The sequence below is a fragment of the Ipomoea triloba genome, chromosome 1 (genome assembly GCF_003576645.1).
Source record: "Ipomoea triloba cultivar NCNSP0323 chromosome 1, ASM357664v1".
NCBI classification, from domain to species: Eukaryota; Viridiplantae; Streptophyta; class Magnoliopsida; order Solanales; family Convolvulaceae; genus Ipomoea; species Ipomoea triloba.
The window spans coordinates 34486737-34512259 of NC_044916.1; the positions used below are offsets into that span (position 1 = coordinate 34486737).

Here is a 25523-nt window from a genome sequence, read left to right on the forward strand (position 1 = left end):
CCGTCTGAAATTCTCCACAGAAGGGCCAATTTTGGTTCTCAAGAAACTTGTTTAAACTAAAAATGTACAATCAACACAATATAATAATCCCAACAAATAATTGTTGTCAAAACAAATGAGTTTTATCCCCATCTTCTTAAATAAAATCTCAAACTCAAATGGTGTGAATAAAGTAATAAGTTTTGTGAACATTTTTCGTAATAAATATATTTTTTTCCGTGAATAAAGATACCATAAATTTTTTAATCAAAATAATAATATAAGTTTGACTCCTAAACTTAAATCTCATCATCGTCCGTGCTATGGAGACAAGTGGAGAAAGTAAATTGCAGCTAGCTTGTATGCTCATAGTGCTTATAATAAGATCAAATTCATACCACTTTCATTGCATTATGCGACGTTTAACAAAGCAAAATTTATGAACTTATCTTGAGTAAATTTATGAACTTATCTTGAGTTTGATCAGTTTAGCGACTTGAGCAACCAAACAAAAAAAATGTTAATGTAATAATAATAATAATAATAATAATAATAATAATAAAAGACTAGTACTAGTAGTCTAGTAGTAGTATTTCATACACTAGCGGTGTGGTATGGCGCCCTAATCACTGTGTTGAAACTTATAAAATATGAAATTGGTATTTAAATGCTGCATTTGGTTTTTGGGTTCTCAAGAATCGTTTCACTAAAAGTAAGAGAAAGAGAAAGAGAAGAGAGAGTTCACAACTCAACCCAATCCCTCCGCCACCACCACCACCTCAGCCACCGCACACCACCCTCGGGAAACCAAGAAAATGTTCAAAACAGAACACTAGGTAACCTCTGCAGAAGAAAGTTTGGTTGAAGTTCACAGCACCACCACTTGCACCGTTGCATTAGGCGGCGGAGCTGGGAGGAGAAGGGCTCATTTCCGGTGAGAAAGCTATCCATCCAACCACCACTCCCACTTCATTTAGAATGAGTATATCAGTTTTTGTTAGCTAAGATAGCATTAAAGAGAGCTTTTTTCTTCTTTTTTTTTTTTTTTGGTTCACATGCATGGGTCTTTTATTCAAACCAGAGATAGTGTAAATTTGAAGCATTCTCTCTTCTCCTTCCACATGCATGTTGTCTCCTAGATTAGACTTTTTTCACAGCCATTTCCCCAGAAATCCATTCCTTAACTCTCACTGCTGCTAGCTAGCCCATTTCCAGACCTAAAAATGGAGAACTCAACACCCCATCATTTCAACACTTCCTTTTCACATTTTTTCTTGTTTTTCTTGTTTTTCTTGTTTGTCAGTTTGGGTTATTTTAGGGCAGTGGAAGGTCTTTCCCCTGATGGAGAAGCTCTGCTTTCTCTGCTAAAATCAGCTGACCCATACTCCAAATCATCATCATCTGTTCTCTCTTCTTGGAACCCTTCAACCCCAACTCCATGTTCTTGGAAGGGCATTACTTGTTCCCCACAAGAAAGAGTTATTTCACTCTCTATCCCCAACACTTTCCTTAATCTCTCATCTCTGCCTTCACACCTCTCTTCCCTTTCATCCCTGCAGCTTCTCAATCTTTCCTCCACTAACATCTCTGGCTCAATCCCTCCATCTTTTGGTGATTTGACTCATCTTAGGCTTTTAGACCTCTCTTCCAACTCACTCATGGGGGCTATTCCTTCAGAGCTTGGGAAGCTCACATCACTTCAGTTCCTTTTCTTGAACTCAAACAGGTTAACTGGGCAAATCCCTTATCAGCTATCCAATCTTTCATCATTACAAATCCTTTGTTTCCAAGATAATCTTCTCAATGGCTCAATTCCTTCACAGTTAGGCTCTTTGGTATCCCTCCAGCAGTTCAGAATTGGGGGTAATCCTTATTTGACAGGGGAAATACCTCCACAACTAGGCATGCTTACCAATCTCACAATGTTTGGGGCTGCAGCCACTGGACTTTCAGGCCAAATTCCACCCACATTTGGGAATTTGAAGAGCCTTCAGACCTTAGCACTCTATGATAGTGAAGTGTTTGGTTCAATACCTCCTGAACTCGGAATGTGTAGCGAGCTAACAAACTTGTATTTGCACATGAACAAGCTCTCTGGCTCAATACCCCCTCAGTTGGGGAGGCTGCAAAAGCTCACTAGCTTGCTTTTATGGGGAAATTCACTCACCGGTCCTATCCCGGCTGAGCTTTCAAACTGTTCCTCCCTTGTGGTTCTTGATGTGTCTGCTAATGATTTATCCGGTCAAATCCTGGGTGATTTGGGAAAGCTGGTGGTTCTTGAACAGCTTCACTTGTCTGATAATGCACTGATTGGGGCTATTCCATGGCAGCTGAGTAATTGTTCTAGCTTAACTACTCTTCAGCTTGATAAGAATCAGTTATCTGGTCCAATCCCTTGGCATGTTGGGAAGTTGAAGTATTTGCAGAGTTTTTTCTTATGGGGGAATTCGGTTTCTGGAACCATCCCAGCTTCTTTTGGAAACTGTAGTGAGCTTTATGCACTTGACCTTTCAAGGAACAAGCTTACTGGATCAATCCCAGAAGAGATTTTCAGCCTAAATAAGCTGAGCAAGTTATTGCTTTTGGGGAATTCACTAACCGGGAGATTGCCTAGGAGTGTTGCGAGATGCCAGTCTCTTGTGAGATTGAGGCTTGGCGAAAACCAGCTCTCTGGTCAAATTCCCAAGGAACTCGGGCAATTGCAGAATCTTGTGTTTCTTGATCTGTACATGAACCATTTCTCGGGTGGCTTGCCTGCTGAAATTTCCAATATCACAGTTCTTGAGCTTTTGGATGTGCATAACAATTACCTAACCGGTGCCATTCCATCACAGTTGGGGGAGCTTGTGAACTTAGAGCAGCTTGATCTCAGCAGGAACAGCTTCACTGGCGAGATTCCTTGGAGTTTTGGTAATCTCAGTTACTTGAACAAGCTTATCCTTAACAATAACCTTTTTACTGGTTCAGTACCAAAGTCTATTAGAAACTTGCAGAAATTAACTCTGTTAGATTTGAGCTTCAATAGCTTTTCTGGCCCTATTCCACCCGAGATTGGTTACGTTACGAGCCTAACAATTAGTTTGGACTTGAGCTCAAATCATTTCACGGGAGAAATCCCTGAAACATTCTCTGGTTTGACACAGTTGCAGTCACTTGATCTTTCACATAATACGCTTAGCGGGAGAATCACAATTCTGAGCCTCCTTACTAGCCTCACTTCTTTAAATGTGTCTTACAATAATTTCTTGGGGCCAATTCCTGTGACACCATTCTTCAGAACTCTAACTCCGAGTTCTTTCCTTGAGAATCCCAAACTTTGTGAATCTATTGATGGCGATTCCTGTTCTTCGCATCTAAATGGAAGGAGCGGTTTGAAGTCAGCCCAGACCATTGTTTTGGTCATAGTGGTTCTCACTTCTGTAGCCTTGGCAGTTGCAGCCACATGGATTCTTGTTACTAGGAACCATAGGTACATATTCGAGAAGTCATCTGGTTTGTCGGGCAGTTCAGATGGGGAAGATGATTTTTCTTATCCTTGGACTTTTATCCCCTTTCAAAAGCTCAATTTTAGTATTGACAACATCTTGGATTGCTTGAAAGACGAAAACATCATAGGAAAAGGCTTCTCGGGTGTGGTTTACAGAGCAGAAATGCCAAACGGGGAGTTGATTGCAGTTAAGAAGCTGTGGAAAACGAAGAGAGACGAGGAGCCTGTTGACTCCTTTGCAGCAGAGATTCAAATTCTCGGGCACATTAGGCATCGGAACATAGTGAAACTCCTGGGATATTGTTCCAATAAGAGCATCAAGCTTCTTCTCTACAACTACATTTCGAATGGGAATTTACAACAGCTCTTACAAAGCAACCGGAACTTGGATTGGGAAACGAGGTATAAAGTTGCAGTTGGATCAGCTCAAGGCCTTGCCTATCTCCACCATGATTGTGTGCCCGCCATTCTTCATAGAGATGTCAAGTGTAATAACATACTACTAGATTCTCGGTATGAAGCTTATCTAGCAGATTTCGGGCTTGCAAAGCTAATGAGTTCTCCAAATTATCACCACGCAATTTCCAAAGTGGCAGGTTCATATGGATACATTGCTCCAGGCAAGTTCTCTTAATCCTTAATCCTTAACTTCACTTTTTAGCATACCTAACAAATAAGGTCATTACTTACATTTTCATGATAAGTTTTTGATAGTAAATTGGTTATTGGTTTTGCAGAATATGGATATACAGTTAACATAACAGAGAAGAGCGACGTCTATAGCTATGGAGTGGTTTTGCTGGAAATACTAAGTGGTCGCAGCGCAGTTGAGTCACAAGTCGGGGATGGACTACACATTGTCGAGTGGGTAAAGAAGAAAATGGGGAGCTTTGAACCGGCTGTCACGATTCTCGACTCAAAGCTTCAAGGGCTACCGGACCAAATGGTGCAGGAAATGCTGCAAACACTTGGAATAGCAATGTTCTGTGTGAATTCGTCCCCGGCTGAGCGGCCAACGATGAAGGAAGTGGTGGCACTTCTGATGGAAGTGAAGAGTCCACCAGAGGAAATTGGGAAAACCTCACAGCCTCTAATAAAGCAGCAGCCCTCAAGTACTCAGAGCTGATTCTTTGGGAGTTTCTTGAATTTCCCTTCCCTTTTTTAGGTGATTTTAGTGAGATTCATTTTCTTTGCTGTCCTGAGATAAATGCAAGTCTGTAGGAAAAGGGGAGAAAAGCTTAACTCCTAGCATTGGATAATGCCTTGGGGGTTCTCTGTACAGCTTTAGAGTTTAGGAACATTGACATAATGGGTTTTTTTTGCTGCTTTCTTTCTAGCCATCTCTGTACTGTTATTTTGAGACTTTAAATCAAAATCATTAGCTTTCATGCACAAACCTCTCTAAACTTCAATTCTCACACCTTCTCTAAATCTATGACGACCTCTTGTGTGAGACCGTCTCACGTGAATTTTTTTTATACACAAAAAATATTACAGATTTTACGATGAGATGGTTTCACACAAAACTTATTCTAAATTGAGTTGCTCTTTAAATGTTATTTTTCTTCCTTCATAAGATTCCAACAGAAAAATTTGCTTAAGCAAAAGTGTGGTAATCCATTATGAAAAGAAGTTGATGACAACATATATATGTGATATGTCCCTCCAAAGACAAAATCACATTACAAGATTTGGAGGCATGTTAGGTGTCTAGGAGTTGCAATGCATGACAAAGGAACACAAAAATGGAGCATTAGTGAGTAGACCACTGTATTTCAACTTTGGAGTTTTCTTATGCATCATTTAGCCATGTTGGATCCATAATTAGAACTTTTCCAAGGTTGTCGACACATGAATTCCTCAACCAAAAACAAGAGTGTGATATGGTGAAACCCTAATCAAATAAGTTGGTCGGATTGGTTATGTTTCAAGTTTGACTTCCAGTAAAAGTAGGGTTTATTGGGCTTCTAAATAGCTTTGAGCCGGTCAGCGAATGTACAATAATCTAAACTGATTTACCTTTTTATGATTTTTTGTCTACTAAGATCACAATACGAGTTTCATCCAGAACACATATTCGAATGCGGGCTTAATTTTCTATAATTTTTCTTTTTTTTTTTGAAAAAAAAAACAACAACAACAACAAGAGTGTGATGATAGAGGTCCCCCACCAAATCACATGCTGCAAACCAAAAGACATTGGTTATGGGCCTTATGGCCTGTGTGTGTAGGTGCAATGCATGCATTGACTTAAAAGCTCTGCAGACCTAGCCATAGGTGCATTGAGGTGATACTGGGGATGGTAGAAAAGCACATACAAACAATTATCTTTTCTTTTTTCTTTTAAAAGCTTTGAATGATTCTTGGTTGATGTGTGATCCATTTTGACAGTAAGCATTATTAGGGTGGCTGGTGTAACCACCTTTTTATGTAATTTTATATAATCTTACGTTTTGGTTTAAACGAATTGAATATTATGGAATTGGAACCTGGTTCGAACTGAGACCACTCATTTGAAAAATTACAACTATACCGTTCGACCTTGGTCGGTATTGATTGTTAAAATATAGGAATTGATTGTTATTTTTGTTTAACTTTTTTTTAGACGAATTATTTTTTTTTTTAAACTTAAATCCTGAAGAAACTGGAACAAAATCTTTTCCACAAAGTTTCAATTCTGGGTCCTTAAATATGGAACTGGAATTAACGGTTTAAAATAAGAATTGAACCACGGTCATCCCTATCGTAAGAGATAAATTGACATTTAAGCGATTACCTTTGCATAAATTATTGATGAAAATGATATTTAAAGCTAATAAACTTATAAATTTCATGAAAAAAAAAAAGGATTGGACTATAACAACCAAATCCCATCAACTTGGTGTAATTTGGGCACAAAGTGATGCCTCATCAATGAGAAATGTATTGATGAACATTTGGCATTTTCACAGTAAGAATATCTTTAATATACTTGGAATTGGGATGCATCAAGACATGAGTGTTGAAGATAGAGAGATATAGGTAGGACCAAATATGGTGCAATTGCAACAGGACACACAAACAACTATCATGCCATACCAGTATGCCATGCCCTCTTAGGCTATTGCCCATTCCAACATGCCCCAATGGATAAAGCAAAACACACACACACACACACAAACACACCACACACATATATATATTATTTGTTGAATTTTTTTTGTTTTTTTGTTTTTGTTTTTCAGTATTTATATTTCCTTCCCACCTTAGTTTTCAAATTTCACATTTTGATAATTTAGGTTCATGGACAACTCCTTTAAAAAAAAAAAGAGGTTTATGGTCAAGTAATTTGGATGTCAATTTTAAATGAATTTTATGTTAATTTTATTAAACTATATATATATTGATGAACTATATTTATGTTGACCACTAATTTGAATGTTCATTTTTAGTGTAGTACTTAAAAATGTATATACTACCCATTAAAAATGAATTTTCAATATATTAAAAATGAATTTGTATTAGCAGTGTATCTTTGCAATATGAAGAATGGTCCACGGTATAATTTACCCAAACTATAATGCTAGGCCTTTAAGTGGTATAATTCATTGGGCCTAGATAAGCACTATGGTATGGGCTGAGAGCTGATAGGGCCTAGTTAAGGGCTTGGCCTGCAATAACTTGTTCAATAATTCAAATCTGAACAAAATAATGGTATATTCCGGGTCTAAAACCCGACCCGATTTCATCTATATGCTAGACTGCTGCTATTGTGCAAAAAGATGAGATGAAGAAATTCTTCGATCCAAAAAACAGAGAACAGGGATGAGTGGTGCTACGGTAATGGCGAAAATGGGAGGAACAGGGAGAGCACTGCTGGGATACACTTTCATTATTCCTTCCACAGCCAAAAGCCTCTCATTTCGCAGGCACTTTTACTCTCTCCCCTTAAACCCCCACTGGGTTTTGCAGAGGTTTAGGCCGCTCTGCTCCTCCGCCACTTACACCGCCGACGAGGACGTATTGCAGCCGGTAAGGCACGGGATTTTATTGGAAAAGCTCAGACTTCGGCACCTCAAAGACTCCGCAAAAGCAGGCGGCACAGCACCAGTCGGTAAGTCGAAGGAGGCGAAGGGGAATGGACACGTGGAGCTGGACGGGAGAAGCGGGAAGAAGAAGGCGGTGGAGGCGTCGAGTTTTGAGGAGTTGGAATTGAGTGAGGAGGTTATGGGAGCTTTGGAAGAAATGAGCATTTCTTTGCCTACTGAGATTCAAGCTATTGGGATTCCTGCTGTGCTTCGTGGGAAAAGTGTGGTGTTAGGGTCGCACACTGGCTCTGGAAAGACTCTTGCTTACTTGTTACCTATTGTTCAAGTAATGTTTCTATTTTTTGTTCTTTCTTTTATGTTTTTTTCCAGTTCAATCAGTTCAATCCTGTTCTGTTCTGTTCTTTTGTGAGTTTTGGTTAAGTTAGTCTATTGTATTTGTATTTCTACTTGTTTTGTGAAGGACTTTAAGAGTTGAAGTTAAATGATCATCCTGGTATTAGAGATTTACAATGATGTTTGCATTTGCTATTGTGTAGGCCATATCAGCGTGATGCTTAGTACTTACTAGAAAAAGAAATAATATTTAATCTTTTTGCTACTTTTAGTTGTTGAGAAGAGATGAGGAGTTATATGGTATCCTAATGAAACCCAGACGCCCTCGAGCTGTTGTTTTGTGCCCAACACGGGAGCTATGCGAGCAGGTTTGTTCAGCTTGATGTAAATTTAGAATTTTCAACAACTGTTTTCAAGGACTAAAATCCATGCTTGAGGCTGCAGGTTTTCCGGGTGGCAAAGTCCATTAGTCATCATGCACGGTTCAGGTCTACCATGGTAAGTGGTGGTGGGCGTTTAAGGCCTCAAGAAGATTCCTTGAATGCCCCAATTGACATGGTTGTGGGAACCCCGGGCAGAGTTCTTCAACATATTGAGGAGGGGAACATGGTTTATGGTGACATCAGATACGTGGTAATTATATATCTGTATTTCTTTGTGTGCTGGTGTTTTCCTCCTTTCTCTAGTTACTCTGAACTTTGCATACTCACTCTAAAAGTTTTCTCCATGCATGCTTGCTAAATTAGGAATTACTTAATTTCTTCTTTTACAACACTTTCTGATGATGGCAACATAATTAGGTGCTGGATGAGGCTGACACTATGTTTGATCGTGGCTTTGGTCCTGACATTCGCAAGTTTCTGAGACCATTGAAAACTCGTGCTGCTAAATCTGATGATCAAGGATTTCAAACTGTTTTGGTAACTGCAACAATGACAAAGGTAGGCTTAATTCAATTACATCATTTTTATTTCTAGGGCTTATCAATAACAAAGTATGGAGTACTTAATGGCTCAATCTCATGACAAATAAAAATCAAGGAAAGCTACCTACTTTTGGAGGTTAAAAGCAAATATTGTCACTTCAATTATCCAATAAGAGAATAATGAAATTTAATGTAATTTTCTCAAAATCATACATAGTTTCAGAGATGTTTCTCACTTCTTTAGAGACTCTATGTATGTTTAGACTGCACTAAATAGATGGAAAGTTTTTCTTTTGCTCTATAATTGCTTTATAGGCTAGAAGAATGGACATGCAAAAGAAGTAGGGGTAAATGGAAGGAGTCAGACATTTTGGGATTTTAAGAAAGACTTGAGTTCCTTTATACTGTTCACTCTATTTATATAAGGTCCCAAAACCATTAGGTTTTCAGGGTTCATAGACTTGTATCTGGATTCTGTTTTGGTACTTAGTAGTTAGTACTTACAGAAGTTAGAATTTGATTTTCTATTCTATTGAGTTATTGGATAATGTGAAATTTAAATTTGCAGGCAGTACAAAAGCTGGTTGATGAGGAATTCCAAGGCATTGAACATTTGCGTACTTCTTCATTTCATAAAAAGATTGCTTCTGCTCGGCATGATTTCATCAGACTTTCTGGCTCAGAGAATAAGTTGGAGGCATTACTGCAGGTCTATTTCATGCGTGTGTGTGTGTGCACACGCATATATACCCCTTAAGTCATAGCCAAAATATTTAAAGTAGTTGGTATAAAATATAGCATCAGTGTCACTGACAAAGGATGTGGCACTGAAGCATTCTTTCATGTGGATATTTATTCATGTGTTTAAAATGTTGATAGCCTGATTACAGTTTAAATCACTTGTGAAAGAAATGTATGTTCATTGCCTAACTAATATTGCATTTTGAATCGAGAATTTTGTTTGTTTGAAACTACTATAATGGAGATTCACAATGTTTCTTTGATTTCTTGTTTTGTAGTTGGGTAATCATGCATAGGTAGGGTTTATCTGATGCTCTGTTTACAATCTTGTTACAGGTACTTGAGCCAAGTTTATCCAAGGGAAACAGAGTAATGGTCTTCTGCAACACATTGAACTCTAGTCGTGCTGTCGACCATTTTCTGAATGAAAATCAAATCTCAACTGTCAACTACCATGGAGAAGTTCCAGCAGAACAAAGGTGAGACAAAACCACTTGCTACATGTCTGGAAGATGTGGTTGATAACTCTACTTGCAGATCCCATGGAGTATGATGTCTGCCTGTCTATTATGATTTCTATTTCCTTTGGATTCCTTTCTTTTTATCTTTTTTTTTTATCTAAAGAACAATGAGTTTCCAATTCATTGCTTGGCATTAGCATGTATATAATCTGAGCGCCTCCTGTCAAGAGGCTTAACAAATACCACATTTGTGCTTTTGCCACAATAAATATCCATCCAAAACACAGAAAAGAAGTGTGCAACTGATCACTGTGGTGAAAGTTCAAGAAAGAGGAATGGTTATATATATTGTTAATCCTTGTGATTTAACCTGCTTATTTTATGGCTTTGAGTTCTGCATAATAATGTGGTTGTATTGTAGGGTTGAAAACCTCGAAAAATTTAAGCGTGATGATGGAGACTGCCCTACCCTGGTCTGCACAGACTTGGCTGCTAGGGGACTAGACCTAGATGTGGATCATGTCATCATGTTTGATTTCCCTTTAAACTCTGTAAGCATGATGAGATTTGTCTGGTTTATTACTCTTCATTTTTTTCTTTCACATTTCCATACATTTTTTTCTGCTGCAAGTAAAACCTAACTCCCATTGCATTTGGCTATCTCAGATTGATTACCTCCACCGCACAGGAAGAACTGCTCGCATGGGTGCCAAAGGTATGTGTCTTCTAGATTCCTGATTAAGAACACACATACACACACAGAGTGAGAGAAAGTATAGTAATGATGAACTGCATCCATTTACTTTGGATTAAGTGGTTGATGCAGCCTCCATGACGGTATATCTTTTATTATGTAGACTTTTGCGTCTTCCCTTCTAATTGGTTTTTATATGAATCCCTGCTTTTCTAAACGACAATTTGGAATTTTATGGACAGATTATATTTCAAATTTTGCCCCGCGTTTGATAATTGCAAATTTTGAACTCAAATACTTTTCTATTATAACAGGGAAGGTAACTAGCTTGGTGGCTAAAAGGGATTTGCTTTTGGCAACTAGGATTGAAGAGGCATTAAAGAAGAATGAGAGCTTAGAGTCTCTATCCGTTGACAGTATTAAACGGGATATTGCCCGATCCAATATAACGGAGCAGAAGGAGAAGAAGGAAAAGTTAGTTAAAGCTTCAAATTCAAAAAATAAGAAACAATCTTCCTCAACCAAATTACCTAGTACCAGTGGTAAAGGAATAGCTGTCAAAAAATCTTCAAAGGCAATATCTCGGAAAGCACCAACTCCATCGAAGCCAAAAAATGTAATCAAAGTGTCAAAGACATCAAGTGGGATGCCAAAAAATGTAATCAAAGTGTCAAACACATCAAGTGGGAAGAAACAGTCAACTCCGTCAAGGCCAAAAACTGTAATAAAATTGTCCAAGTCACCAAGCGGGAAGACACAATCAGAGAGCCAGAAGCCCGGTTCAAAACTAAATGTTGTTGGATTCAGGGGTCGGAGTTCGTTGTCAAGTTCAAAGGTTGCTTGATGTATCTAGCTTTTTGGTCTTGATTCTTGACAATGGCCATAGGATTCACTCTCTTTCTCCACTTTACACCTTATATATATATATTCATGGTTAAGGTTCATCTGTTTCAAAATTGATTGCCTTGATCTCATTTTTCGATTTTTCACTGTTATAGATTAGAATTCCACTTTAGAGCTGCAACAGAACAGGTTCTTGAAGATCCATTCTGTACAGAAACAACTAAACAGATTCCACTGACAGCTTAACATTCCAATTGAAAAAGAAATACATTCTGGACTGGTTTTTGGTTGCTCATTGATTAACAGGAAATACACAGAAGCTGTTTGATACACTTATTGATAACTATCAAACTTACAGCAATCTGTTCTTGGGGAGGAAAGAACTGGCTTCTGAGATTCAGATTTATCATCACTTCCATGGGAGAGCAAGGGGAGCTTTTGCAGGGGCAACAATGTTCCCTGCAGTGTCATATATTATGACACCAGAGAAATCAGGGAGCTGACACTTGGCTCCCATGAAGATGTTTTTCTTCCAGACTGATGACACTTCACCACTGTAAGTGCTTGGATCAGCATTCCCAGCATGGAAGCCCTGAATCTCTACCGGGGCGAGTTGAATCACGGGATCTTTCTCTCTGTAGCCATAGCATCCTAGCCATTTGCCCCATTTTCGCGAAAAGTTTGATAGAGACAAGTGCTTCCGCCCCATGGAGGATATCAGGGAAGATTGCTGAGTGTTTGCAGTTTAGCAGAAGCAGTATGGGTGTTTATATAAGTGGAGTGGTGCTATTGAAGTTGTTGAGTTTGGAAGATTGGTTATGCTAATTAAATGTTACAATATTTGAATTGATTTGTTGGGCACTTGTCTGGGTGGTTTTGGTGGCCTTTAATTGCTTATTGCCGGGTGTAGAGATTGGAGTCTTGGGGTCAAATAGTTATGAAAGCAAAACAACTCTTTAACTGATCCATAATAAAATAGAAGTCTTAGGTTAGTTGTTGGGACCTTGCCCCACAAAAAGTGAAATTTCACCAAGTCTCTACACCTCAACCCGATAAGATAGTAAAAGGATAAATCACAGTGACTCAACAATTGTTTAAGTGAGAGGACTAATACTTGATAGGGAAAATGACACTTTTTCCCCTATGTTATATGCTTATAGCACTTTTTCTCCCTGTGTTATTAAAGTGGCAGTTTCCCCCCCTCAATTATTTTAAAAGTGGTAGTTTTCTCCCTTGTAATGTTAAATTGACATTTTTGCCCTTAAAATAACTATTTCATTTATTTTTATTCTCCAATCAATTGTTACTAATATGTATGGAAGATCACGGTTCGATACGAACCTAATCGAACAATGTAGCAATTGAACTTAAATAGTATAGACGGTTACGGTTACGATTCAGAACCGAAAAAATAAAATAAAATAATTGTTAAATTTAGACTATTTTTAAATAAGAAATAAAATTATAAAAATAAATACGTAGTAAATAAATACATAAGTTTTGATTGGCGGTTTAAAATCGAAATTGGAATCGAACCGTACCGATTTATCAAAATAAGTGTTTGATTATTTTCACTATATATGACTATGGTTAAGTTCCGGTTCACGGTTCAACAATTATTTAATTTTAAATTTTTCGGTTCTAAATCGTAACCAGAACCGTCCATACTATTTCGATATGATTGTTACAGTGTTTGGTTAGGTTCGAACCGAATCATGATCATCCATACATATAAATAATAATTTGTTGGAGAAAAAAAAATAAATGAAATAATTATTTTAAGGGTAACAATGTCAATTTAACATTTCAGGGGGAAAAACTGCCACTTTAATGGAAAAAGTGCTATATGCACGTAACATAAGGGGAAAAAGTGCCATTTTCCCTACTTGATACATACAATGTAGTAACTGAATATTAACTTAGTACTTGGTTTAGACATCAGACACCACTCTTACTAAATATCAACCTATTGTCTTATAGAAGCTAATAACATTTTGGAAAATACTATCTAAACTAACTTTATTTATCAAATATTTTACTAAAGTAATGTGACAAACATCACAACTAATCATGAATTAGTCGGTGTTACTACATCTGTTAAATCCTATTTCACATGGGCACACATGTTTTAGTATGTGTAACGGTGTTTTAACATTTGAGCTCAATGGTAAGAGAAGTTTCGTTTGGTATAATGAGTATGAGAACATTTTCACATTTTGGCTTTCAATTATTAATTTTTTTAAATTTAATCCTACAATTTTTAAATTCTTACCATATTTGATCCTTTAACTTAATTTTCGATCCTTGACGACTTATCTTAAAAGAAAAAATTGTTATTTTTCATTACTTTTTGTTTAAAATTCTCGAAGAGAGAGACCAAAAATGATACTCCGTAATTATTTGTTTGAAATTTAGCTATTGGTATCCTGAAATTAGGTTAAAGAGACAAAAATTTAAGTGTGAAAAAATTAATGTTCTGAAATCAAATGCGAAAAATAGTTTTGTAATCGTGAACAGAAAAGGGGGAAAACTCACTGTATATTATGGCAAGGAGTTTGGACTTGAGCCTTCAGGCTTCATCCATAGAAGGCCCAATTAGAAAGGAACATTACAAGTTGCAACCTTTGCAGAATGGCAGAATCTATCAAAGGGTTTCAAGATTTGGCCAACGTCTCCTCTCTCCCTCTCCAACTCTCCATATCACTCCACAATGTATCGACGCTCGCCAAATTCTCTCTATCACTCCATTCTCAGGCGACCTTTTGAGAAATTAACAAAACCCAATTCTCCGTTTCCGTCGAAATACTTTTCCAAACTACCCGGCGTTTCAGAGCCGAATCCATTCTTGAAACCCTCGAGGACCATCGGTTTTCTTCATCCCGCGAGCTTGAACTCGTCGACCCACTTCAAGGTTTTCCACAATCTGCGGCTATACAGTGTCGAGACCGACAAAGAAGTCGACAAGATCAACCTCAAGTTCGCAGAAGCTAGGGAGGAGATAGAATCGGCTATGGAATCTAAAGAAACTGTGTATTTCGACGAGGAAGCTGAGTGTGCACGCGCCGCCGTTAAGGAAGTTCTGGGCTTGTACGAAGGGCTATTGGCGAAGGTGAATGAGAACGAGAAAGGGGTTATACAGAGATCCATGGGGCTCAAGATTGAGCAGTTAAAGGCTGAGCTTGAACAATTGAATGAATGATTTACTACGGTTTTTTTCGTTTCTTTGAGGTTTCATTACAATTTAGGATTATTATTATGTATTTTTATTTAATTCAGAATTGGCCCAAAAAACAATGATTTTAGCAATGATCATTCATGTTCATTGCCTTTGAGTTTACACTAATGTAATAATCTCTTTCAGGGGTCCCCTATCAATTTTAAAATTTGCAATTTTATAAAAGGGGCCACTCTTTTTCTTTTTATCAAACAGTCTGTAAATGGTCTTTCTATACAAGAACATTTGTCTAAAAGCACAATGCATATGTGATCTGTAATGTGATATAACAAAGCATAATGCTTAAAGCAACATTTTGTATTCAAAAGGTTTCTTTATTCCATAGGTAGAATTGTCTAAAATCTCAATGTTTCTCTAAAATTAATGAATATACTAATACTATGCCAATGCTGAGGGAAATCACTTGTACACTTCTGGCTTCAAAACCCCAACATAAGGTAAGTTCCGGTACAGTTCTGTAAAGTCCAATCCATAGCCCACTACAAAGTAATCTGGGCACTGCAATGAAATAAAACAAAGACTTTTATGTTCAAGTTCAATTGTCACAAGAATTACACCGATTTTTATGATTGAAAACAAATGCTTGGTTTCAAACTATGACAAAATATTTGCATAAACATGCCAATGGATGTTGGAGTTTAATGATGTTTTGCCAAAGACAGCCAGTCGAAAACCAATAATCAACTTCTACCTCTCAAAGCATACTGCACTGCTCAGTATCACTACTTGGGGATAACTTGAAAATTTTTGAAGAAAGAAAACCAAACCTCAATCTTTCAATCCAAGTCCAAAAAAACAAGACATTAGACACAAAATTTTCATCTTGGATGCAAAATGGTCATAGTATTCACTAGGCTCGATATAATATAGAGACTGTATCACTGTGGCGTGCCTCAAACAAAACTCAAATAAATGAAAAACAGCAGGGAACTAAGGGAAGGGGAGAGATTGTCAACTAAAACAATGATGTTCGTTCAGTGGTGTGTTCTAATATTTTCTAATAACAGCATTTGAACTGTGAAGACAAAACAGCAGTATCCAGCATATCATAGCATATAGTTCATATATAAACAAAGAGTCAAATTTGAACACTTGAAATCAAAAGGAGCATCTTCCATATCATAGCATATAGTTCATATATAAACAAAGAGTCAAATACTAATAGTGTATCAACAGTAAGCATACATTACTAGTCAACCATTTCATCTTGGATGCAAAATGCATAGCTCACTGGGAGACAGAGAGAGAGAGAAGGGTACCTCAAAACCTCGATAAAACTTTCCATCACCCACGAGCTCAAAATTGACTTTACGCCTAGATGGCTTATCAAGAAGAGCACAGACAGATATGGAAGATGCTCCTTTTGATTTCAAGTGTTCAATGAGACGGCATAAAGTGTTTCCAGTATCCACAATGTCCTCCACCTGAGTGAACCAATGGGAAAATTGTACATTACAAGATAGAGGGCAACTTAAATGTCAGAGAGAATGAAAGTGACAGCCTGATAATATGCTACGGAGTACATTTCTATGAAGTAAATGTGTAGATAAACGAAATTTAACTGAAATTATTTTTAATTTAATTGTTTATAATGCTGAATTTATTATTAACATGTAAAATATATATATATATATATATATATAGAAATTAAGTTAGAAGCACCATTAAATTCAAAAAGAAAAAAAAAATTAAAAACACTAAAGAATTTTTTTAAGAGTTTGTATTCAATGAATAGTAATATAACAAGTAAAATGGGATGGCTTTATATCATGGGAGGCCAACCTGAACCTAGCATCTTTGACATTCAAATTTTCAATTTGAGCTCTCAACAAAAAAAATCATAGCATTGCATTCAAGCGCAAACCAATGTATACAACACTGAACACTACAATTTTGACTTCAAAAGTTTGTAAATCGGGAAAACAATTAATAGCTTACCAAAATCACATGCTTTCCTCGGACATCAATTTTCAAGTCGCAAGAAATCTTAGGCTTGCCGCTGGAGACTGTGCCGGAACCGTAGGACTCGACACGAATAACGTCCACGGTGATAGGGAGGTTGATTTTCCTGACAAGATCAGCGAGAAAGAGGAAGGCTCCAGTAGCGACACCGACGACGACCGGGGCGGCGGAAGGCAGAGCTGCGACGGCGGTGGCGCCATTGACGGTGAAATCGCGGGTAATCTCGGAGGCGAGTTGGGAAACTCGGTCGGATATTTGTTGGTCAGTCCAGAGGACTCTCTCAATGTGATCCTCAAAAATGAAGGCCATGAATTTTGGAAATGGGATTTTCGTGCGATGAAGTTAGGGTAGGGTTTAAGAGTTTATACCGACGAAGTAGAGGTCTAAGGGGAGTGGAATATATTTCTTTTTTTTCTTTTTTTTTTTTGGGTTTTGTTTTGTTTTGTATAGAAAATAAAAATGGCCAAATTAGTTAAATTCAAGTGATTTTTATTTCATTTTTCAATTTAGTATTAATATATAAAATTTATATATTTAAAAACTACAATAAAAAGTAATAAATAAACACAACAAAATAAATTTAAAAATAATTAAACAAATACTTTAACAAATAAGCAAAAAATAATAATTAGTTTGGCAAGCATTAGAAGTAGAATGAGCTCGAGAATAATTAATTTATTGACCCAAGTTAAAATCGTACAAGTGTACATAAATTACATTCTACCCGTTACTTAAAAATTACTATGTATATGTAATATCTTAGAATAATTGTTGCAATTCTCTCCAATCAAATAATTAAATTGTAAATTTCATGAAATTTGATGAGACGATATTCAGCAAATGTGGAAACTACAGTTTGGTGGGAGGAATTGCATGCTGTATGAATTGCAATTCATTGTGAAAAGGAAAAAAAATAGTATATAAAAAATATTTTTACCCTTGATTATTATTATTATTACAAAAGAGCATTTTAGTCTTTATATAATATATTTCTTTCTCATTTCTAATTTGAATTTACACCCGGTAACCACTTGAGGTACAATTTGTGGGACTGCAATTCTCTTTTTTAAATATTTTTTTTTATTAGTTTTAACCAAAGTGGACTGTAAAGGGATGATCCTGATTGCAAACTAGAAAAAGTTCCAATTTTGGTTCACATAGTAATATAGTACGTCCAAGCTAAACTAATTCTGATTATAAGAAAAGCACATGTTTGATAAGTATTTTTTTTTTTAATTCTGATTTTTGAACTTTAGTTTTTTAATTTAATCTAATTATAAGCGTTACTGCAAAGAAAAATAAAGAAAGATGGATACATATACTAGCAAATATACTCTCTAATTATTCAACAAATAAACAATATTCAATAAGATCTAAAAACCAAAATCTATCAGTCTAATATTCAACTAACTAACAAGTCTAAGTTCTAGTGGTGGCGGCTCTCGTCAAGGGGAAGCCAGTATCGGTTGTAAATCCAAGTGGCATCGCCGGCCACAACTGCATCGTCCTGGTTGCGATGCCACGTGTAATACGCATGACTCCAGTTCTTTATCTCCAAAACCGCATGCCCAAAACTCGCTTCCCGGTAAGCCGAGTAGTCCGGTTGGGGTATTGAAAAGCTGCATTATATTATTCATATATATAATGTTAATTAATTAGTCTAAAACTAAATTAAAAATTAAATATTTAAAAACTATTAATGCTTAATTACTTGTCTGCAATGCCTTCAATATTTCCTCCATCACCAATGGTAATGTATATTGGAGCACTAAGATCCCTCTTTGGGTAACTCTTCCCATTTGTAATGTTATATGCTATGTTAGATACTCTTTCCTGCCAAAAAAAAAATTTTAAAAAATCAACATTATACTTGGATTGATTAACCCTGTCACAATAAAAAAAAGTAAGACTTACCGAGCGTTCATAAGAGTGGACATGTCCCGCAAACACAATATCAACCTTGTGCTTAACAAACCAAGGCTCGAACTGCACTCTCATGGTTTCACCTTCCATGTAATGGTAGTTGTTACTGTTGTACCATGGACTGTGCACAAGAACAAATAGCCATGGAGTCTCAGAACGGTTCACCTTTGGGAGTTCCTGCTCAAGCCAACTGTACTGTGGAGTATATTTACCTGCAAAATTTTTGGTTAATTAATAGTGATACAAGTAATAAAAAGAGTTTGGAGCAACCCTAGCCAAATTAATCAGTCACTCTCAACAAGAGTGATCTATTTATCTTCTTAATTTGAGTCAGTCAATTATAGTGTTTCTCTTGTAATCCAGAAAAAGGAGGTTAATTACTTACCATATGCAGAATAAGAGGAGAGGACAATAATGTAAGCTGATGCCCTTTTGATGGAGTACCAAAGAGGAGATGTGCTCTGAGATTCTGTGTAAGGCACATGAAACCTCTCCATGTATGGCTTGAATGGAATAGTTTCACCCTGTAGTATGTATATAAACACAAGAAACATTAGCAGGAGTGTATGTATATATGCCGTTTCAATATAATGATGATTTGACGTTAGTAATTAGCTAGCGTTTGAAAAGTACGAGATAAGGAGCATAGTCGAGTTCATGGTTGCCGGCGGTCCAAATCCAGGGCTGATACGCAGCGCTCTTCTCGATAAAGCGGCCCCATGTATCCCACTTCACGTTGTTATGGTTAGGGTGGTCGTTGGCGTAAGAAAGATCGCCGATGAATAGCATCGCCTGACCCTTTGGATTCGCTAAGTAGTGTTCCAAAGTCTGGTTTGAAGCTTTTGTTTGCCCTAAATCCCCTGTTGTTTGTATATACACCAAAAACACAAACACTTTAATTTGCATCCATAATTCACAGAAATGGAGTTCCGATCCATGCCTGAAAAATGAAAATACTAACCGATAATTCCGAAGGTGTAAGGAACATCAGGTCCTGGTTTTGGAGGGGTTGTGAAGGAGAATTGCCGATTCACATTTCCATTTCCAACTTCGTATTTGTAGGTCGTATTGAACTACTCAGATTTTACCAAAAACAGAGAGAAAAAATCTCAAATAATGACGGTATATTTTTCTCATAATAAAAAAAAAAAAAAGGAGAAAAATGAAACCTCCAAGTCTTTGATGACGGCGTGGTGAATGAAGCCGGAAGTGTAAGTGTAGAATTTGTAAACGGAGCTGGAATAAGCAAAAGATCTGCGGCGTTTGATTGGCGTCGCGGCCTCCTTGCCGTTGGAGCCCTGGACCGACGCCTTCCAGTACCTGACCCAATTAGGGTGTTTCTCTTCGGGCGTCACCCAGGAGATGATGACGCCACGCCCCTCGTGATCTCCCTGAGTGATATGAACCTGTTCCGGTGCATTGTGACCCTGCGGCGGAGGGAAACTTTCGACGGATAACTCTTCGGCGGGCTCGCCTTTTCTCACGTACGTGCTCGTCGTGCCTCCATTGCCGAGGTGCGGAGCTTGAAGGAAGAAGAGAGGGATCAAAAAGCACCACACTCTCGACATTTTCAAAGTTGAGTTGAGTAGGTAGTGCACGTTGCTGCTTAACTATGAGATCTGTTACAGCTAGCGTATCGTATATATAGGGATGGGGGATGTAGTTTTTTTTTTTTTTTTGAAAAAATGGGGGATGTAGTTAGTTGAGCATAATAGGGATGGATGAGGGACTCCTATGGATTGAGACTCCGGTCTCACATTTTTGCCCTACAATACTACTACAATAGAGAGCCAAATAATTAAATTGTAACTTCCATGAAATCTAATTAGAATTAAATTGTAATTCCATCCTACCAAATGCTCTTAAGTGATCATAGGGTGTTCCAATATGAACTAAGAGTATCTACATTAGTAAATAATTCATGATTGTGTTAATAGTATTTTTTCACATGGCATGAGAGAGAAGGGAAATGGTTCATCCTCAATATAATAAAGAGGCGCTGACAACTTTATTTATTTATTTTATTTTTTCCTGATCATACTTATAAAAACTACTCAAAAATCTCAACAAATGTGGAAACTACAATTTAGTTAGAAGGAATTACAATTTTCTCAATTCAATGAATTGTAATTCATACTTCCTTTAATGAATTGCAAGTCAGTGTGGACAGGAAAGATTAAAAAAAACTAGAAAAAAATTACTTTTGATGATGATGATGATTATTATTATAATAATTATTATTATTTTAATCTTTATATCACATATTTCTTTCCCAATATATTCAATTCATTTCTACCAAACAATGTACTCCATCATAATTCTCTACTACTCTCAATCAAACACCCTATAACTAGTTGAGGTACAGTTTGTGGGTCTTCTTCTTTTAATATTTTTTTAAGGCCTTGTTTGGTAAATAATCAGCCTATCAGCCAATTTTGGCTTATTTGATCACTATTAGTTATTTGGTTAATAAGGTTTTTGTAACTATAAAATACTAAAATTCAAAAGGCTATTCAGAGTAGCCTTTTCAATTAGCTTTTTGAGAAAAAAAAAATTATACCAAACAGCTATCAGCTAACAGCCAATCTATCAAATAACTTTTTACAATCAGCTAATGTTATTAACAAATCATACCTTTTAACTCAAACAGCCAACCCAATCAGCCAACAACCATTTACCAAACAGGGCCTAAATCAAATTTAACCAAAGTGGATCATAAATAGTTAGGGCTTAGGATCATATAAATCCTGATTGCAAACTAGAATAATTAAGTTTCAGTTTCGGTTCACATAGTAATTGTACGTCCAAGCCAATCGTTATATCGTGGACCTGCACTGTGAATCTTGGTCCGAAACGACGTTGGTTCGATGTTAGTGGACGCCTGAATCCTGGTCCGAAACGACGTTGGTTCGATGTTAGTGGACGCCGCAAATGACTCAAGAGAATTCATTATCTATAATACACATAATCCTTATTTAACTAGAGTACATAGAACGTTTGTCTAGAATACACAAAATATTGACACAAAATATACAAAACTCATCCACTCATCCTCCTAATAAGTTTCAGTTTTGATTCACATAATGATTGTCTGGAATACACAGAAGCGATTATCTAGAATACACAGAACTCATCATATCCTAACATTTTGATACGGAGTGCACAATGCATTGTGCACCGTGGTGCACGATATAAATTGCCCGTCCCAGCTAAACTACTAGATTCGGCATGTCGTCAATGTGTAGACAATGTATTGTTATTAAGAAAAGCACATGTTTGATAACTTCTTTTTTTTTTTAAATCTGATTTTAACTTAGTTTTTCTAATTTAATTTTTTTTGATAATAATAATAAACCTTCATTAAATATCATTAAATATTAAAAACAAGTATAACAAGATTCAATGGAATGTAAAACCATTCCATACAATCTGACATAGAACTAAATTTTCTAGCTAAGCTAATAAAACTTAGATTCGCAGACTGTGTTACAAGAGAGTTTAGATCCTTAGGACCTTAAAACTTTTGTCAACTGATTGATGATGGCCTTGCAGAATGTGTACAAGTTGACCTCTGGATGGAGCAACTTGCAAACCCCCTAAAGCCCATTGACATTTTTCCCAACTAAAGGTACGTATCCAGCCTTGTGTTTTTGACTGGATGAGTATCACACTAGTCATGACCACATGTATCTTTGAAGCACTCCAAAAAACTATAATAACGAGAAGGAAAATATAAACTGCAATAAATGCAGGAGGCAACTGCAATAAATGCAGAATATATATATATATAATTATTTTAAAGATGGAATATGGCTAGGGAGGAGATGGCAGTGGTGGTGGTGAGGTAGCAATGGGATAGCGGTGCGGTGGCCGTTAGTGGAAGAGGCATCGTGGTGGTGGGAAGAGAGGTGCGGTGGTGGTGGAAGTGGACGGCTAGCCGAGGGAGAGAAAAAAAGAAAACGCCCGGAAGGAAGGGAGAAAAAGGTGGTGGCAGTGGTGGGTGAAGAAGGAGAAGAAGAAGAAAATGTAGGAGAAGAAGAAAGGAAAGGAAGATGGTGGGAAGAGAGCAAGATGCCGCCTCCGCTATCCCGCAAAGTAAGCGGAGGCAGCTACCGCCGGAAGGGAAGAAGGAAGGGAAGAAGGAGAACCAAAAAGTTAGAGAGGAGGAGGAGAAAAATTGTAGAGAGAAGGGGAGGTGTTAATATATTTCTAATTTAATCTAATTATAAGCTTTACTGCAAAGGAAAATAAACAAAGATGAATATATATATATACTAACAATATACTCTAATTATTCAATAAATAAACAATATTCAATAAGATCTAGATCTAAATTCTAAGCCTATCTAAAAACCAAAATCAGTCTAATATTCAACGAACTAATGAGTCTAAGTTCTAGTGGTGGCGGCTCTCGTCAAGGGGAAGCCAGTATCGGTTGTAAATCCAAGTGGCATCGCCGGCCACGGCTGCATCGTCCTGGTTGCGGTGCCACGTGTAATACGCATGACTCCGGTTCTTTATCTCCAAAACCGCATGCCCAAAACTCGCTTCCCGGTAAGCCGAGTAGTCCGGTTGGGGTATTGAAAAGCTGCATTATATTATTCATATATATAATGTTAATTAATTAGTCTAAAACTAAATTAAAAATTAAATATTTAAAAACTATTAATGCTTAATTACTTGTCTGCAATGCCTTCAATATTTCCTCCATCACCAATGGTAATGTATATTGGAGCACTAAGATCCCTCTTTGGGTAACTCTTCCCATTTGTAATGTTATATGCTATGTTAGATACTCTTTCCTGCCAAAAGAAAATCAGCATTATACCTGGATTGATTAACCCCGTCACAATGAAAAAAAGTAAGGCTTACAGAGCGTTCATAAGAGTGGACATGTCCCGCAAACACAATATCAACCTTGTGCTTAACAAACCAAGGCTCAAACTGGACTCTCATGGTTTCACCTTCCATGTAATGGTAGTTGTTACTGTTGTACCATGGACTGTGCACAAGAACAAACAGCCATGGAGTCTCAGAACGGTTCACCTTTGGGAGTTCTTGCTCAAGCCAACTGTACTGTGGAGTATATTTACCTGCAAAATTTTTGGTTAATTAATAGTGATACAAATAATAAAAAGACAATTCTAGTCAAATTGATCTACCAGCTATTTATCTTCTTAGTGAGTCGATCGGGTATAGACAATCCCTAATTAATTACATACTTTCGAGTAGTGGCTACGAGTTTTATTGTAATCCCTAATAATTACTTACCATATGCAGAATAAGAAGACAGGACAATTATGTAAGCTGATGCCCTTTTGATGGAGTACCAAAGAGGAGATGTGCTCTGAGATTCTGTGTAAGGCACATGAAACCTCTCCATGTATGGCTTGAATGGAATAGTTTCACCCTGTGGTATATAAACACAAGAAACATTAGCAGGAGTGTATGTATATATGCCGTTTCAATATAATGATGATTTGACGTTAGTAATTACGAGATAAGGAGCATAGTCGAGTTCATGGTTGCCGGCGGTCCAAATCCAGGGCTGATACGCAGCGCTCTTCTCGATAAAGCGGCCCCATGTATCCCACTTCACGTTGTTATGGTTAGGGTGATCGTCGGCGTAAGAAAGATCGCCGATGAATAGCATCGTCTGACCCTTTGGATTCGCTACGTAGTGTTCCAAAGTCTGGTTTGAAGCTTTTGTTTGCCCTAAATCCCCTGTTGTTTGTATATACACCAATAAACAAACACTTTCGATGCATAATTCACAAAAAAATGGAGTTCCAATCCATGCCTGAAAATTGAAAAATACTAACCGATAATGCCGAAGGTGTAAGGAACATCAGGTCCTGGTTTTGGAGGGGTTGTGAAGGAGAATTGCCGATTAACATTTCCATTTCCAACTTCGTATTTGTAGGTCGTATTAAACTGCGCAGATTTTACCAAAAACACAGAGAAAAAAAAGGATTTATACAGTGTATACTCTCAAATAATGAGTGTATATCATTATAAAAGGGGAAAAAAACAGAGAAGAGAGAAAAATGAAACCTCCAAGTCTTTGATGACGGCGTGGTGAATGAAGCCGGAAGTGTAAGTGTAGAATTTGTAAACGGAGCTGGAATAAGCAAAAGACCTACGGCGTTTGATCGGCGTCGCCGCCTCCTTGCCGTTGGAGCCCTGGACCGACGCCTTCCAGTACCTGACCCAATTAGGGTGTTTCTCTTCCGGCGTCACCCAGGAGATGATGACGCCACGCCCCTCGTGATCTCCCTGAGTGATATGAACCTGTTCCGGTGCATTGTAACCCTGCGGCGGAGGGAAACTTTCGACGGATAACTCTTCGGCGGGCTCACCTTTTCTCACGTACGTGCTCGTCTTGCCTCCATTGCAGAGGTGCGGAGCTTGAAGGAAGAAGAAGAGAGGGATCAAAGACCACCACACTGGAGACATTTTCCAAGTTAAGTTGAGTAGGTAGTGCACGTTGCTGCTTAACTGTGAGATCTAGTTACAGCTAGCGTATCGTTATATAGGGATGAGGGATGTAGTTAGTTGAGCATAACAGGGATGGATGAGGGACTCCTATGGATTTAATATTCCTTTTAATTTTAATTTTCATCATTTTTGGCATGTTGATATCATGGAGAAAATTCAAATTTTCAATTTAACATATTCTGCTCATAGTTAGTTTCAACATAACTTCAACTAAGGTAGTTAATTTTGAATTTAATTCAATTATAGATTCTGAAACGGTATAAAGCACTGGATATTCCGATCCCTTTAACGCATCATGCTCATAGTTGGTTTCAACATAAGTTTGACTCAAGTTCAATTATGGATTATGAAACAGTATAAACCATCAAATATTTCTTTTAATTTAATTTTTCATCATTTTTGACATGTTTATAT

General features: G+C 37.3%; 7 protein-coding genes across 7 annotated transcripts; 3 read left to right on the forward strand and 4 right to left on the reverse strand.

The window, feature by feature from the left end:
* Positions 1 to 967: 967 nt before the first annotated feature.
* On the forward strand, positions 968 to 4852 carry LOC115998892 (probable LRR receptor-like serine/threonine-protein kinase At1g34110). Its single transcript, XM_031238565.1, has 2 exons — positions 968 to 4086; positions 4204 to 4852. Exons 1-2 carry the CDS (start codon positions 1203 to 1205, stop codon positions 4590 to 4592), a joined length of 3273 nt encoding a protein of 1090 aa, XP_031094425.1. The 5' UTR covers positions 968 to 1202; the 3' UTR covers positions 4593 to 4852.
* A 2366-nt stretch (positions 4853 to 7218) lies between these two features.
* Positions 7219 to 11630, forward strand: LOC115998900 (DEAD-box ATP-dependent RNA helicase 39). Its single transcript, XM_031238573.1, has 9 exons — positions 7219 to 7819; positions 8100 to 8195; positions 8272 to 8460; positions 8628 to 8768; positions 9321 to 9461; positions 9830 to 9972; positions 10376 to 10505; positions 10621 to 10669; positions 10963 to 11630. The coding sequence occupies exons 1-9, from the start codon at positions 7271 to 7273 to the stop codon at positions 11490 to 11492; spliced, it is 1968 nt and encodes a 655-aa protein (XP_031094433.1). The 5' UTR covers positions 7219 to 7270; the 3' UTR covers positions 11493 to 11630.
* A 115-nt stretch (positions 11631 to 11745) lies between these two features.
* Positions 11746 to 12211, reverse strand: LOC115998921. The gene has a single exon (XM_031238594.1). The coding sequence runs from the start codon at positions 12198 to 12200 to the stop codon at positions 11901 to 11903; it is 300 nt and encodes a 99-aa protein (XP_031094454.1). The 5' UTR covers positions 12201 to 12211; the 3' UTR covers positions 11746 to 11900.
* A 1888-nt stretch (positions 12212 to 14099) lies between these two features.
* Positions 14100 to 14913, forward strand: LOC116014478. Its single transcript, XM_031254544.1, has one exon. It carries the CDS (start codon positions 14202 to 14204, stop codon positions 14688 to 14690), a length of 489 nt encoding a protein of 162 aa, XP_031110404.1. The 5' UTR covers positions 14100 to 14201; the 3' UTR covers positions 14691 to 14913.
* Positions 14914 to 15004: 91 nt separating this feature from the next.
* Positions 15005 to 17051, reverse strand: LOC116014470 (hypoxanthine-guanine phosphoribosyltransferase). The gene is made up of 3 exons (XM_031254532.1): positions 16665 to 17051; positions 15986 to 16150; positions 15005 to 15224 (listed from the first exon to the last, which is right to left on the reverse strand). Exons 1-3 carry the CDS (start codon positions 16995 to 16997, stop codon positions 15126 to 15128), a joined length of 597 nt encoding a protein of 198 aa, XP_031110392.1. The 5' UTR covers positions 16998 to 17051; the 3' UTR covers positions 15005 to 15125.
* Positions 17052 to 18114: 1063 nt separating this feature from the next.
* On the reverse strand, positions 18115 to 20179 carry LOC116012942 (purple acid phosphatase 5-like). The gene is made up of 7 exons (XM_031252612.1): positions 19781 to 20179; positions 19573 to 19684; positions 19245 to 19471; positions 18997 to 19135; positions 18603 to 18823; positions 18400 to 18521; positions 18115 to 18307 (listed from the first exon to the last, which is right to left on the reverse strand). Exons 1-7 carry the CDS (start codon positions 20177 to 20179, stop codon positions 18115 to 18117), a joined length of 1413 nt encoding a protein of 470 aa, XP_031108472.1.
* A 2827-nt stretch (positions 20180 to 23006) lies between these two features.
* Positions 23007 to 25088, reverse strand: LOC116012953 (purple acid phosphatase 5-like). The gene is made up of 7 exons (XM_031252623.1): positions 24666 to 25088; positions 24434 to 24545; positions 24109 to 24335; positions 23883 to 24021; positions 23484 to 23704; positions 23292 to 23413; positions 23007 to 23199 (listed from the first exon to the last, which is right to left on the reverse strand). Exons 1-7 carry the CDS (start codon positions 25065 to 25067, stop codon positions 23007 to 23009), a joined length of 1416 nt encoding a protein of 471 aa, XP_031108483.1. The 5' UTR covers positions 25068 to 25088.
* Positions 25089 to 25523: the final 435 nt, after the last annotated feature.